At 44.7% G+C, this 12,945-nt stretch overlaps 1 protein-coding gene across 4 annotated transcripts in view; it reads right to left on the bottom strand.

The window, feature by feature from the left end:
• Positions 1–12,945, bottom strand: part of ankrd13b (ankyrin repeat domain 13B) — a 353,491-nt gene that overhangs the window by 54,767 nt on the left and 285,779 nt on the right. For all 4 annotated transcript variants that reach the window (XM_080210421.1, XM_080210424.1, XM_080210423.1 and 1 more), the window contains exon 5: positions 9,448–9,591. In XM_080210421.1, coding sequence (XP_080066547.1) covers positions 9,448–9,591 — 144 coding nt within the window. The remainder of the gene's footprint in view (positions 1–9,447; positions 9,592–12,945) is intronic.

The following is a 12,945-nucleotide window of genomic DNA, read 5'->3' as shown; positions in this document are numbered from 1 at the left end:
AGGTCCCTGGCGCTGTGAGGCAGCAGTGCTCTCCACTGTGCCACCGCCCCGTCCTACATTTGCAACTGCGACTACACTTCAAAAGTGCTTAATTGGCTTTAAAGCACTTTGGAACATCCTGGAAGATGTTAGATGAACACATGGCTTTCAGTTCCTCTCTGCAGTGCTTGGGAAATGGGCACAAAGTCTATGTTTTGTTTGGTCGGAGGCCAGTTTCATTCATCTGACAGATCTGTTAGCACCCAGGTCCTGCCCAAGTCAATGGCCATTTGAATTGATCACCGGCCGTGTCGCCAGTGAATCCACCACCGGGCGGGGGGGGGTTCACCTTCAGCCGGGGGTGGGAGGGGAGGCCACCTTTGGCCAGATCTGAAGATCGCACTGGCACAGTGGGTAGGAAAATCTCGGCCCAAGCGGTGGGCTATGTTTACCTTCAAGTTTCCCGCAGAGTTGAAGTTTTACCTTGCCAGGATCTTAATGATCTGGATTACTTATAAAGCCTGCTCTACATCAACCAAACAAATCTCATTCCTTCAAAACTCACATACGTATAATCAGCAATCCAATAAACAAAGCACATTGCAGCACACGGGTGAGTAAATTCAATTACTGTGGGCCTACAGTTCAATTAAAGTGACAAAAAGTTAATCTGCTTTATTCAGTGATCATTCTTTCATCACACTGTCCAGCTAATCAATTACTGGATAATCAATGGCTCCAGTAATAAAATATACAGACAAACTGATAGGCCAGAGTCAGGATCCGGGTAACTGTACATGCTGCAATTATTATCCACCATGTGATTCAATGCTAAGCTGAATGGTACAGACTATTTGGCAGGTCAGATTCAGGGTGGAAGGTGCTGCCAGATAATATGTATCCCAGACACAGCCAGCACATTAACAGGCACAAAAGCTGCAAACTAAAGATGACACAAAACAGTAATTCCTGCCTTTGCTAATTTTTGGAGAACTGAATTGGAACCAATCGTGGCCAGAATTTAATAAAGAGATGAGTGGTGTCCTTTGTGGAGAGAGGTACTATGTTGTGATTCACAGGGGCGGCATGGTGACCCAGGGGTCAGCAGGAACAGGCTCTTCAAGTGATTTATTTATTAAAGTTTTTTATAAGTTTATTTGTCAATGTCACAAGCAGGCTTACATTAATGCTGCAATGAAGTTACTGTGACAATCCCCTAGTCGCCACACTCTTGGGCCTGTTCGGGTATACTGAGGGAGAATTTAGCACGGCCAATGCACCTAACCAGCACGTCTTTCGGACTGCAGGAGGAATTTGCAGCACCCGGAGGAAACCCATGTAGACACAGGGAGAACGTGTAGACTCCGCACACTCAGTGACCTAAGCTGTGAATTGAACGCAGGTCTCTGGCACTCTGAGGCAGCAGTGCTGACCACTGTGCCACCGTGCCTCCCCCTTAGTGTCACAGGTATGCTTACATTAACACTGCAATGAAGTTGCTGTGAAAATCCCCCAGTCACCACACTCCGGCGCCTGTATCGAGTCTATACTGGTGTTTATCCTTCCATCCTACTTTTCCTAACCCCTTTTTTCACCTGGCTTGTAGTAGGACTCCATCATAAGGGTCATCAAGGGTGGCACAGTGGTCAGCACTGCTGCCTCACAGAGCCAGGGACTCAGGTTCAATGCTGGCCTTGGGTCACTGTCTGTGCAGAGTCTGCCCGTTTTCCCCGTGTCTGCATGGGTTGCTCTGGGTGCTCTGGTTCCCGTCCATGGTTCAAAGATGTGCAGATTAGGTGGATTGGCCATTCTAAATTGCCCCTTAGTGTCAGCGGTACTGGTGGGGTTGCAGAGACAAAGACTGGGTGTGATTGTTGTTGGTGCAGGCTCAGTGGGCTGAATGGCCTCCTTCTGCACTGTAGGGTTTTTTAATAAGGTTGCCTGTCCTATTCTCAAACACAGAGAGAAACCCTACAGTGCAGAAAGAGGCCATTTAGCCCATCAAGTCTGTACCAACCACAATCCCACTCAGGCCCTACCCCCATATTCCTACATATTTACCCGCTAATCCCTCTAACCTGTGCATCTCAGGATAGTAAGGAGCAATTTTAGCACAGCCGAACAACCTAACCTACACAGCTTTGGACCTTAGATCTTAAGGCATTGACTTTAATCTACTTAATGTTTGGTGCTTTCAATTAAATTGGTGTCATGGTGAGTGCTGGGAGGCTTGTACCAAATGATGACCACCCCACCCCTCCTATGCAGAATGGCCAAGAAGATTCCAGCTTTAATCTGTGGTCTGTGTCCAATTAGTTGATTTTAGCCAGAGGAGGACCATAACTAGCCTCAAAGTCTAAAGGGAAGAGGGAAACCAGTCACCTAGGAAGCTGGGGCTTCCATACAGTGATAGCCGTTCAAAGCAAATGTGTGTGGACAATAGGTGAGGGTAGCAATAGGCTTGGCTGGGATGTCTCTCCTCTAACTTTCTCAGACATTACAAAGGCAGCCATCACACAGGGGAGATGGTGACTAAGTTGTATTATCACGAGAATATTAATCCAGAAACTCAGCTAATGCTCTGGGGATCCAGGTTCAAATCCTGCCGTGGCCAAATGGTGGAATTTGAATTCAGTAAAAAATATTGAATCTACTGATGACCATGAAACCATTGACGATTGTCGGAAAAACCCACCTGGTTCACTAATGTCCTTTAGGGAAGGAAATCTGCCGTCCTTACCTGGTCTGGCCTACACGTGACTCCAGAGCCACAGCAATGTGGTTAACTCTCAACTGCCCTCTGAAACGCCTCGCAGTAAGGGCAATTGGGGATGGACAGTAAACGCTGCGGCCAGCCAGCGACGCCCAGGCCCCACAAATGAATTTAAGAAATAAATAAAAGACTAGGTTCACAAATCAAGAATGGTCACTTGGGGGTCAGGTTCGATGGGGACGCTGTCTCACTCACTCACTGGGAATCAGCAAGTCCAGGAAATTATTTCTTTATATTGTAACATTTTATACATCCTGCCTTTTTCTTGCTACATGTTTTTGCAATGAGCCCTGGTAAAAGGAGTACTGGTAAGAATTAGCTGATCATTACCCATATTTTTGTTTTTCTAAATTCCTATTCTTTTCAGGATCATTATAAATTACAGCTCAAAGAAAAATTATACTTTGAAGAGATAATTTTCTGCAATTTTCAATGTGTGCCATTGTCTTTAAAAACTGTTTTGCACATTTCCCCTTTAGATTGTCTAGCTCCTTGACAGCACATCAGGCGATGACAGGTGGATTACACGCAGTGTCACGCTTGTTACCGTACCTGACATCAGATGACAACAACTCACCAGGTAACCAAACAGACTGACAGCGTGTAATCGTACTACTATTAAAACTAAGTTAAAAAAATGTTTTCCAACTTTCTCTCCTGAGTGTGCCAACTCAAACTGGGCTACAGTTCAATCAACTATTAGGAGGTGGCCACTTTGGCAGAGTGGAACTAAGAGTAGATTCATTCTAGTTGACATTTCCAACGACAGACTGACCTCCTTCTTCAGTTTCTAACTCAGTGGTGGGTGGAAGGTTCGTGATTGTTCCAGGAGTGGTAAATGGACAGCAATCCTGAATTCCTCTCTCTATAAGATTATTTTGTTGACTTTCCTTCTAAACAGTCTTTTTAAGAGCTAACAAGAAGCCATTAGTGGTTCCATTCCACAGGACATTTGATTCATTTTTAAAAATTCATTCATGGGATGTGGGCAACGCTAGCTGGACCTCCATTTATTGCCCTTCTCTAATTGCCCTGGAACTGATTGGGTGGCTTACTAGGCCATTCCAGAGGGCATTTAAGAGTCAACCACATTGCCTTGGTTGTCTCGAGTCACATGTAAGCCAGGCCAGAAAAGGATGACAGATTTCCTTCCCTAAAGGACATTAGTGAACCAGATGGGTTTTTTTGGACAATGGTTTCATGGACATCATTACACTTTTAATGGGATTTGAACCCGGCTCCCCAGACATGCCCCTGGGTTTCTGTATTGCTAGTCCAGTGATAATACCAAAATGCCACCTAATAGCTTGTTCTATAAATTATTCTATGAAACATGCAATAGGTGTTTACTTTTCCACTGGTTGCAAGTTGGATCCGGTCACTCAGGGTTGCAAGTTAGTTTTTTAAATTGATGAAGGAAGACACTGCTGGTCACACATTCCAGAATACTGCTCCTATTGTTGTAACCTTTTTGCAGAAATAGCCCCTTTGGAGATGATCTACTTGCCAGAAAACACTCTAACTTTTGATGAGTTTATATATGGTATGATTGTATTGATTTTGCATATCAGCAAGATTAAAGTTTATTCATTAGCGTCACAAGTAGGCTTACGTTAACATTGCAATGGAGTTATTGTTAAAATCCCCTAGTCGCCGCACTCTGACGCCTGTTCGGGTACACTGAGGGAGAATTTAGCACCTAACCAGCATATCTTTCAGACTGTGGAAGGAAACCAGAGCACCCAGAGAAAACCCATACAGACACTGGAAGAACATGCACACTCTGTATAGACAGTGACCCTAAGCCGGGAATCGAACCCAGGTCTCCGCCACTGTGAGCCAACATGCCTAACTACTGTGTCATCATGCCAAGACAGCAGCACGTGGAAAAATCTGACGTTAAATGAACAATTAATTATTTTGCCCAATTTATTTATTTGTGCTGTTAACCCTACCCGCTCCCCTCAGTTTTACTCATCACAATTAGTGGAGAATGACTCCAGATTGACATTCTCAGCTCTCATGTTTTGCTGTGCCAAAATTCTAGCAGGTACAATGATGTGACAGAAGGGCTCAGAAGCTGAACTTTTCCTCATTATCTACTCCATAATTCAGACGGGAGAATTCCACAGAGCTTGAAAACATGGTTATGAGTAACTGTTAATTCCTTCATATTTCATCTCACTCACAGAATGCGTAAAGGTCAGTTGACAAGAGAGTCAGTCTGTCCGTGTAAGTTGCATCCTTACTACAAACCAAGGTTGAAGTGTTGGGAAAAGTAATGAACTGTAACAAACGTGTAACCTTTTTAAAATGATTTTTTTTAAAAAAGTAACATCCTGCCATGCAAGTGCCAAGCAATGACCATCTCCAACAGGAGAGAATCTAAGCATCACCCCTTCACATGCAATGCCATTACCATCAATGGATACCCCAATATCAACATCTTAGATGTTACCATTGACCTGAAACTGAACTGGACTCATCATATAAATATGATGGATGTAAGAGCAGGTCAAACAGAGGGCAGCAAGTCATTCACCTCCTGACTTCCCAAAGCCTGTCCACTATCTACAAAACTCAAGTTGGGTTGTGATGGAATATTCTCTACTTGTCTGGATGAGTGCAGCTCCAACCACATTCAAGTTGGAGTTCTGTAGAACTTTGGTGAGGCCACAGCTAAAATATCGCATGCAGTTCTGGTCGCCACATTATAGGAAGGATGTGATTGAACTGGAGGGGTGCAGAGGACATTCACCAGGATGCTGTCTGGGATGGAACATTTAAGTAATGAAGAGAGGTTGGGTAGGCTTGGGTTGTTTCCATTGGAGCAGAGAAGACTGAGGGACGACCTGATCGAGGTGTACAAGATTATGAGGGACATGGACAGAGTGGATGAGGGGCAGCTGTTCCCCTTAGTGGAAGGGTTAGTCACTAGGGGATAGAGGTTCAAGGTGAGGGACAGGAAGTTTAGAGGGAATGTGAGGAAAAATCTTTTTACCCAGAAAGTGGTGACGGCCTGGAATGTAAAGGGTGCCTTACATCCTTTAAAAGATACCTGGGTGAGCACTTGGCACATCATAACATTCAGGGCTATGGGCCAAGTGCTGGTAGATGGTACTGGTGGGAGTTCAGGTCTTTCTGATCAGGTAAGTACGGACTCGATGGGCCGAAGGTCCTCTTATGTACTGATTCTATAATTCTAAGGAGCTCAATACTATTCAGGACACAGCTGCCCATATATTTGGCACTCCACCCACCACCTTAAACATGCACTCCCTCCACCACTGAGGCACAGTGGCAGTACTGTGTACCATCTACAAGGTACACAGCCACACCTCCAAAACCGTGACCTCTACCCCCTACATGAAGGCAGTGGCATTCCGATGCCCTTGCTGGCTTTATCCTGGTAGAGGGCATGGGTTTGGGAGGTAATATTGAAGGAGCCTTGCACTACAGTCCCTCTTGTAGTTGGAGGGAGGTGAAGGACGCTGGAGGGAGTTTAAGGTGACGGTTTGAGTGCAATCAAACAAGCTACTTGGTCCTGGGTGGTTTTGATCTTTTTGAGTGTGGTTGGAGCTACACTCTTTATGGAAAGCGGAGGGTGTTCCATCACACCCCTGACTAATATCTAGTGGAAGGTGAGTCAGGAAGTGAATAATTCACTGCAGACCATCTTTGCCAAGTGGTCTGGCCAAATTCAGCAACTTGTGACAGAGCGTGTGAGACATGTCAGTGACAGCTGGTTACCCTGGCAGACTGTGCAATCCATCCCTGCATTTTTAGCACCAGGTAATTTGTGGCTTTTCTTTGCATTTTAAATAGATCTTGAAATCTTCTAAATTACCAAGCGAATGGAGAGCTTCAATTTTACAGAGTAAATTCAATGAGTTCCAACAAGCAAGCTCACTTGATTATCACGACAGCCTCATATTATGTTGCTCCATTTCCTTTTTTTAGTTAATGCACAGTCAGTTCTGGGGATAACTTGATGACTTTCTTTGACATAATATTATGAGCTGACTGTGAACCAAATAGCAGCAGTACATTATGGGGCTGACAGTTGCCCTTTTAGACAATAGAGGAGCCAGCTCACCGGCTCATTCGCTTTTGTTCTTATTTATATTGACTGACTGGCTTGCAATTACAGATTCCACGCTCCTATGGAGCTTCAGAATGTGTGAATGGCAATGAAACAGCAACTCACTGAGCGTTACTAATGAAAAGAGTGAAGAGTGGTCTTCAAGTTTGGCGATAACTATTTTCAAAGGAACAAAAAAACCACTTTGATCAGAAAGAAATGTGGCCAATGGTTACAAGTGGTCATAGCAACATCCTTGGGATTACCATTGACTAGAAACTCAACTAGACTCGCCTCACAGAGGCTACGAGAGCAGCTTAGAGGCTAGGAATCCAGCAGCAGATAACTCACCTCATGATCCCCCAAAGTCAATCCACCATCTACAAAACACAAATCAGGAGTACAATGGAATACCCTCTGCCGCTTGCCTGGTTGGGTGCAGCTCCAATAACACTCAAAAAGCTTGCCACCATCCAGGACAAAGCAGCCCACTTGATTGGCACCACATCTACAAACATCCACTCCTTCCACCACCGACGCTCAGTAACAGCAGTGTGTACTATCTACAAGATGCACTGCAGCAATTCACCAAAGATCCTTAGACAGCTCCTTCCAAACCCTTGGCCACTTCCATCTAGACGGACAAGGGTAGCAGAGACATGGGAACACCATCTCCAAGTTCCCCTCCAAGCCACTTATATTTGGAATAATTTCCAAGTATTTCCTGACTTGGAAATGTATCGCCGTTCCTTCACAGTCGCTGGATCAAAATCTTGGAATTCCCTCTCTAACGGCACTGTGGGTCAACCCATAGCACATGGACTGCAGCGATTCAAGAAGGCAGCTCACCATCACCTTCTCAAGGGCAACTAGGGATGGGCAATAAATGCTGGCCCAGCCAACGATGCCCATGTCCCACAAATGAATAAAAAAAGCATTGGTTTTGATTAGCAATGAAGGTGGCCAATGGTTCAAAGTGAGTCTTCAAAGAGCAGTCTTTCCAAGGCAAAAAAGAAATGGAATCATTTCAGTCTGCTGAGTGATATTTATTTTCTATTGTAAAGAAATGAAAGACTTGCCTTTATATAGCACCTTTCACAACCTCAAATCAGATCACCAAAACTCTTCACAGACAATTAAGGTCTTTTGAAGTTTTGCTTGGGGCATTGAAGAAAATAATTGGTCAAGATAAAGGGAGAGTCATAGAGTCATAGGGGAAATTTTCCCATCCCGTCTGCCCCGGGAATTATATTGGCTGGGGGTTGTGTGGGGGGGGGGGGGGCGCGGTGTTGTCAGAGGAGGTGGTAGAGACAGGTACACTTACACCGTTTGTGAGTATTGTTCCAGAGATGAGGGACTTCAGTTACAAGGATAGCTCGGAGAATTCAAGGCTGTCCTCTTTTGGACAGAAACATAGAAACCAGAAGCAGCAAGAGGCCATTTGGCCCTTTGAGCTTGCTCCATCATTCATTTTGATCATGGCTGATCATCGAATTCAATATCCTTATCCCTCCCTTCCTCCCATATCCATTGATTCCCTTAGCCCCAAGAGCTATATCTAATTTCTTCTTGAAATCAGGCAACATTTTGGGCTTAATTACATTTGGTGGTAGCGAATTTCACACATTCAGGACTCTGGGCGAAGACATTTATGGAAATATGGAAGGTTGAGAGGGAATTGATAGAGGTATTCATCATGATGAGTGGCCTGGACACTTCAGATGGGGGGAAACTGTCCCCATTAGCAGATGGATCGAGAACGAGAGACACTGATTTGAGGCGACTGACGAAAGAGGGAATGGCAAAAGGAGGAAAAATCTTTCTGTGCAGTAAGTGGTTAGGGTCTGGAATGCACTACCTGAGAATGTGCTGATGGCAGATTTCATCTTGGCTTTCTGAAGGGAACTGGAAAATTGTTAGAAGAGAGAGGCATTACAGTGCTGGAAGGAAAATACTAGGATGTGGGACTAGCTGAATAGCTCCTACCGAGAATCAGGGAATCCCTACAGGGCAGAAGAGGATGTTCGGCCCATTGAGTATGCAGTGACTCTCTGAGAATCATAACCAGGCCCTTTCCCCTCTCCTATCCCAGTCAGCCTCCACATTTAACATGGCCAATCCACAAAACCTGCACATCTTTGGATTGAGAGAGAAAACCGGAGCACCCAAAGGAAACCCACGCAGACATGGGGAGAAAGTGCAAAGTCCACATAGACAGTAAGCGAAGGTCAAATTTGAACCGGGCTCCTAGTGCTGTGAGGCAGCAGTGCTAACCACTGCGTCACCATGCCACCTCTGCTGGCAGGAACATAAGACACAGTGGCCTCCTTGTGTTCTGCAACCATTCTTTGATTCTATGGATGACTCAGGACTCTACTATTCGGACCTCTCCTTGAGAGCACATAAAAAGGCCTAATTGTTATGCACAGGGAGAATATGAAAGGATTCCGCATAGAAAGGGGTAGTGACATGTTGTGTGGTAATATCTTACAGAAGCACAGCATGATGAAGGGCTCCCTATGAATGAAGGATTTTGTAGCACTTAAGAAATTGCACACATTTGCTTCCTCATGGATTTCAAGCCAATGTGAAGGTCCCTTTTGTTGAAACTGACCTTGTCCTCTGAAGACAAAGCTGCGATTCCCCCGCTGCCAGGTCATGTGATCAAAGCCCAGCAATGTTGTGTCAACCCGCAGATTCTGTCCACTTTTCCAAACTCTGTAAGTGTCACTCGGGCAGATCTTGGAGACCAGGGGCACTGCAACAGTCAACAATGCGAGAAAATCATTAGCATTCAGATTTGTGTGGACAATGCTCTTCTGCAGAATAATTCGTGTTTTGACATCCGGTAAAGATGCCACCAATACAGGACAACCTTACATACTGCAATGAAGAGAGAAGTGGACCCAGTAATATTATTCACCAGCACACTCCATCACATCAGTAATCTCAGGTCTGATACAACCTGATAGTTTACTTGAATAATATCTCTTCAACATCTTTAACATTAAAATTGTAATTATTTAAAAACTAGTTTTGATTGCAAAATACTGACATTGGAAATGCAGTTCTGGTCACCATGTTATAGGAAGAATAAGATTGCACTGAAAGGGGTGCAGAGGAGATTTACCAGGATGCTGCCTGGATGGAGCATTTAAGTTATAAAAAGAGGTTGGATAGGCTTGGGTTGTTTTTATTGGAGCAGAGATGACTGAGAGGCCGACCTAATTGAGGCGTTCGAGAGTATGAGGGGTGTGGACAGGACGGATAGGGAGCAGCTGTTCCCCTTAGCAGAAGGGTCAGTTACAAGGGGACACCAAGTTAAAAGTGAGGGCTGGGAGGTTTGGGGGGAAATTTGAGGAAAAGTTTTTCTACCCAGCAGGTGGTGACGGTCTGGAATGAACTACCTGAGAGAGTAGTGGAGGCAGGATGCCTCACATCCTTTAAAAAGTATCTGGATGAGTACCTGGCACGTCATAACATTCAAAGCTATGGGCCAAGTGGAATTAGGGGGCAGGTCAGGACCTTTCATGCATTAGTGCAGACTCAATGGGCTGAAGGGCCTCTTCTGCACTGTAGGATTCTGTGAAGTCATAGAATCCCTACACTGCAGAGGAGGACATTCGGCCCATCAAGTCTGCACCGACAGTCTGGCAGAGTATCTTTCCCAGGCCTCCCCCTCCCCCACCTACATTCCACATACTTACCATGACTAATCCCATCTAACCTACAGATTTTTGGACACTAAGGGATAATTTAGCACATCTAATCCACTTAACCGGAACATCTTTGTACTGGACAAGTAAATGAAGTTTGTGCTCACATCAGAAAGTTGCCAATTTACACATGGCAAATTTAGATTCTAGTTCAGTTCTGTGAACTGGGAAGCCAGTAGGCCAATACATCTATGATCACACATCTATGACTCATATTTTGCAATCACCAGCAACGCAGAGGCACTTTTCGCTGGCCTTGAAGGAAACCTTGTTGAAACATTGACCAATCCATAGTGAGAACTTTATCTCTCCCACCATGTAAGTAATTGATTGTAACATTGTTTAATTCCCAGGGCATTCCCAATGTTGAGCCACAGTGATACAATGGTTTAATTAGCCAATCACATGAAAGGATTCTCATAGACAGCCCATCAGGAAATAGAGAGCACTAATTATCAAATCACTTAAAAAAATCTTACAGATTGGGACGGATACATGAAGTGAAAATAGAAGCTGAAATAGCCTGACAAATCTCTTTAAAAATTGTGTTCAGTTATATATAAAAAATTAATCATAAGTGAGACATTTAACACTGTTCCATATATTATTCAGGGCTGTTAGCCACAGTAGATCCATTTTTACATCCCAGAAATGTAGGCACTATTTCAGTTCAGTCCATAGGCTTTTCCTTAATGGAATTGGTAGGAATGAATAAAGTTGCTCCAGGCTCTTATCACATTTCGCACAGCTCGGATGAACAATCCAGCTCTGACACGCTCCCACTTTGCAGCCTGAAGTTACTGGAGCAGCGGCAGCCCATCACTCAACCCCGACCCATTGCTGTAACCCGTGCCAATGCCGAAAATTGATTCCTCTTCACAGTGTCAGCACGGAAGCGGTTTCGAATACCACCTCAAAGTCACACTTCCCGGTGTGCTGAGTCTGGCTCCATGGCATGCAGGGCCTCCTGTTACTTAAGACGTTATTAGCATTCACTTATTAAACTTTTGAGCAGGGAAGCGTAACTAGTAAGATGCTCACTTCACACTGATTTTATCTCCAGAGCGTTTGGCACTCTGATCTGTCAGTTTAAATTCCAAGCTGCATGGTGGGGAGTAGTGGTGTGCAGCAAAATGTTGGCAGCAGTTTATATAACTATGGCGTACAAGTATTAATATCCCAGATCTCTGATACAAAGCACATAATATGCTCCTTATCCAACAATACTTCATTTATTGTGCTGTTACAGTGCAGTGTTTAACTTGCAAATGGAGAGAAAGAGATAGTTTACGCTTGATATCTGATATGATACATGGTGACTCATCACTGAATAAATGCACGGCCATCAAAATTCACTATCTTTCCCTGATTTTCCTCTCCTGAAAGTGTTTAACTACAACAATCAATGATTTCACAGTCACCATTACTAAGACTACCGGGTGACACGGTAGTACAGTGTTAGCACTGCTGTCTCACAGCGCCTTGGGACCCAGGTTCGATTGGGTCACTGTGCGTGCGTGCGTGCGCGTGCGTGTGTGTGTGTGTGTGTGTGTGTGTGTGTGTGTGTGTAGAGTTTGCATGTTCTCCCCGTGTCTGCGTGGGTTTCCCCCGGGTGATCCAGTTCCCTCCCACATTCTGAAAGACATGCTGGTTAGGTGCATTGGACTGAACAGGTGGTGGACTGTGGCAACTAGGGGAATTTCACAGTAACTTCTTTGCAGTGTTAATGTAAGCCTTACATCTGACTAATAAATAAACTTTACCTTTCTATCCCAGATTTATTAACTCTATGCATATTCCACCAAGCTGCCTTGATGGGATTTGAACCCTTGTCCCCAGAGGGTTAACTTGGGTCTCTGGATTACAAATCCAATGACCTTACCATTGTGTCACTGTCTCCCCACCAAATGCTTGACTGAGCTCCAAAAGCTAGCAGTATCTTGAGCTCAGCAGGTATTCTATTGACAGTGCTATGGAGGAGCTATGGGAACCTGAGAGATATGAAGGAGGCATGGGGGTATGAGAGGCCATGGCAGAATTGGGGGGTTGAGGGGGGAGGCTTGGGAATATAAGGGCCATGGAGGGGGCATAGAGGGGCAATGGGGTTGGATGAATGAGATTTAAGGGGCGTGTAATTAATATTGGGAATTGAGCTGCTGAATCCACACTGCTCCTGCATTCCATCTCAGCTTGCAAATTACACTGCAAACCTAAAATCCTGCATCAGAAAACAAAAATGCTCGGCAAAATCAGTCGTGAATTGTGTTTGTGTTTTGGAAATCTGTTCCCATTTCTTCCCACAAAAAATCCGGCTGTCTAACCCCACATATGTGAAACTTGCTGATAACCAGTGTAAATTGTCAATCACAAGGGGGCAAAGTTGAGGGGCAGGAGAT

Source organism: Carcharhinus amblyrhynchos, chromosome 23 (genome assembly GCF_965287045.1).
Source record: "Carcharhinus amblyrhynchos chromosome 23, sCarAmb.v2.hapA, whole genome shotgun sequence".
Taxonomy (NCBI): Eukaryota; Metazoa; Chordata; class Chondrichthyes; order Carcharhiniformes; family Carcharhinidae; genus Carcharhinus; species Carcharhinus amblyrhynchos.
Note: the sequence above shows the minus strand (reverse complement) of the source record. Positions and strands in the feature narration are given on the sequence as shown.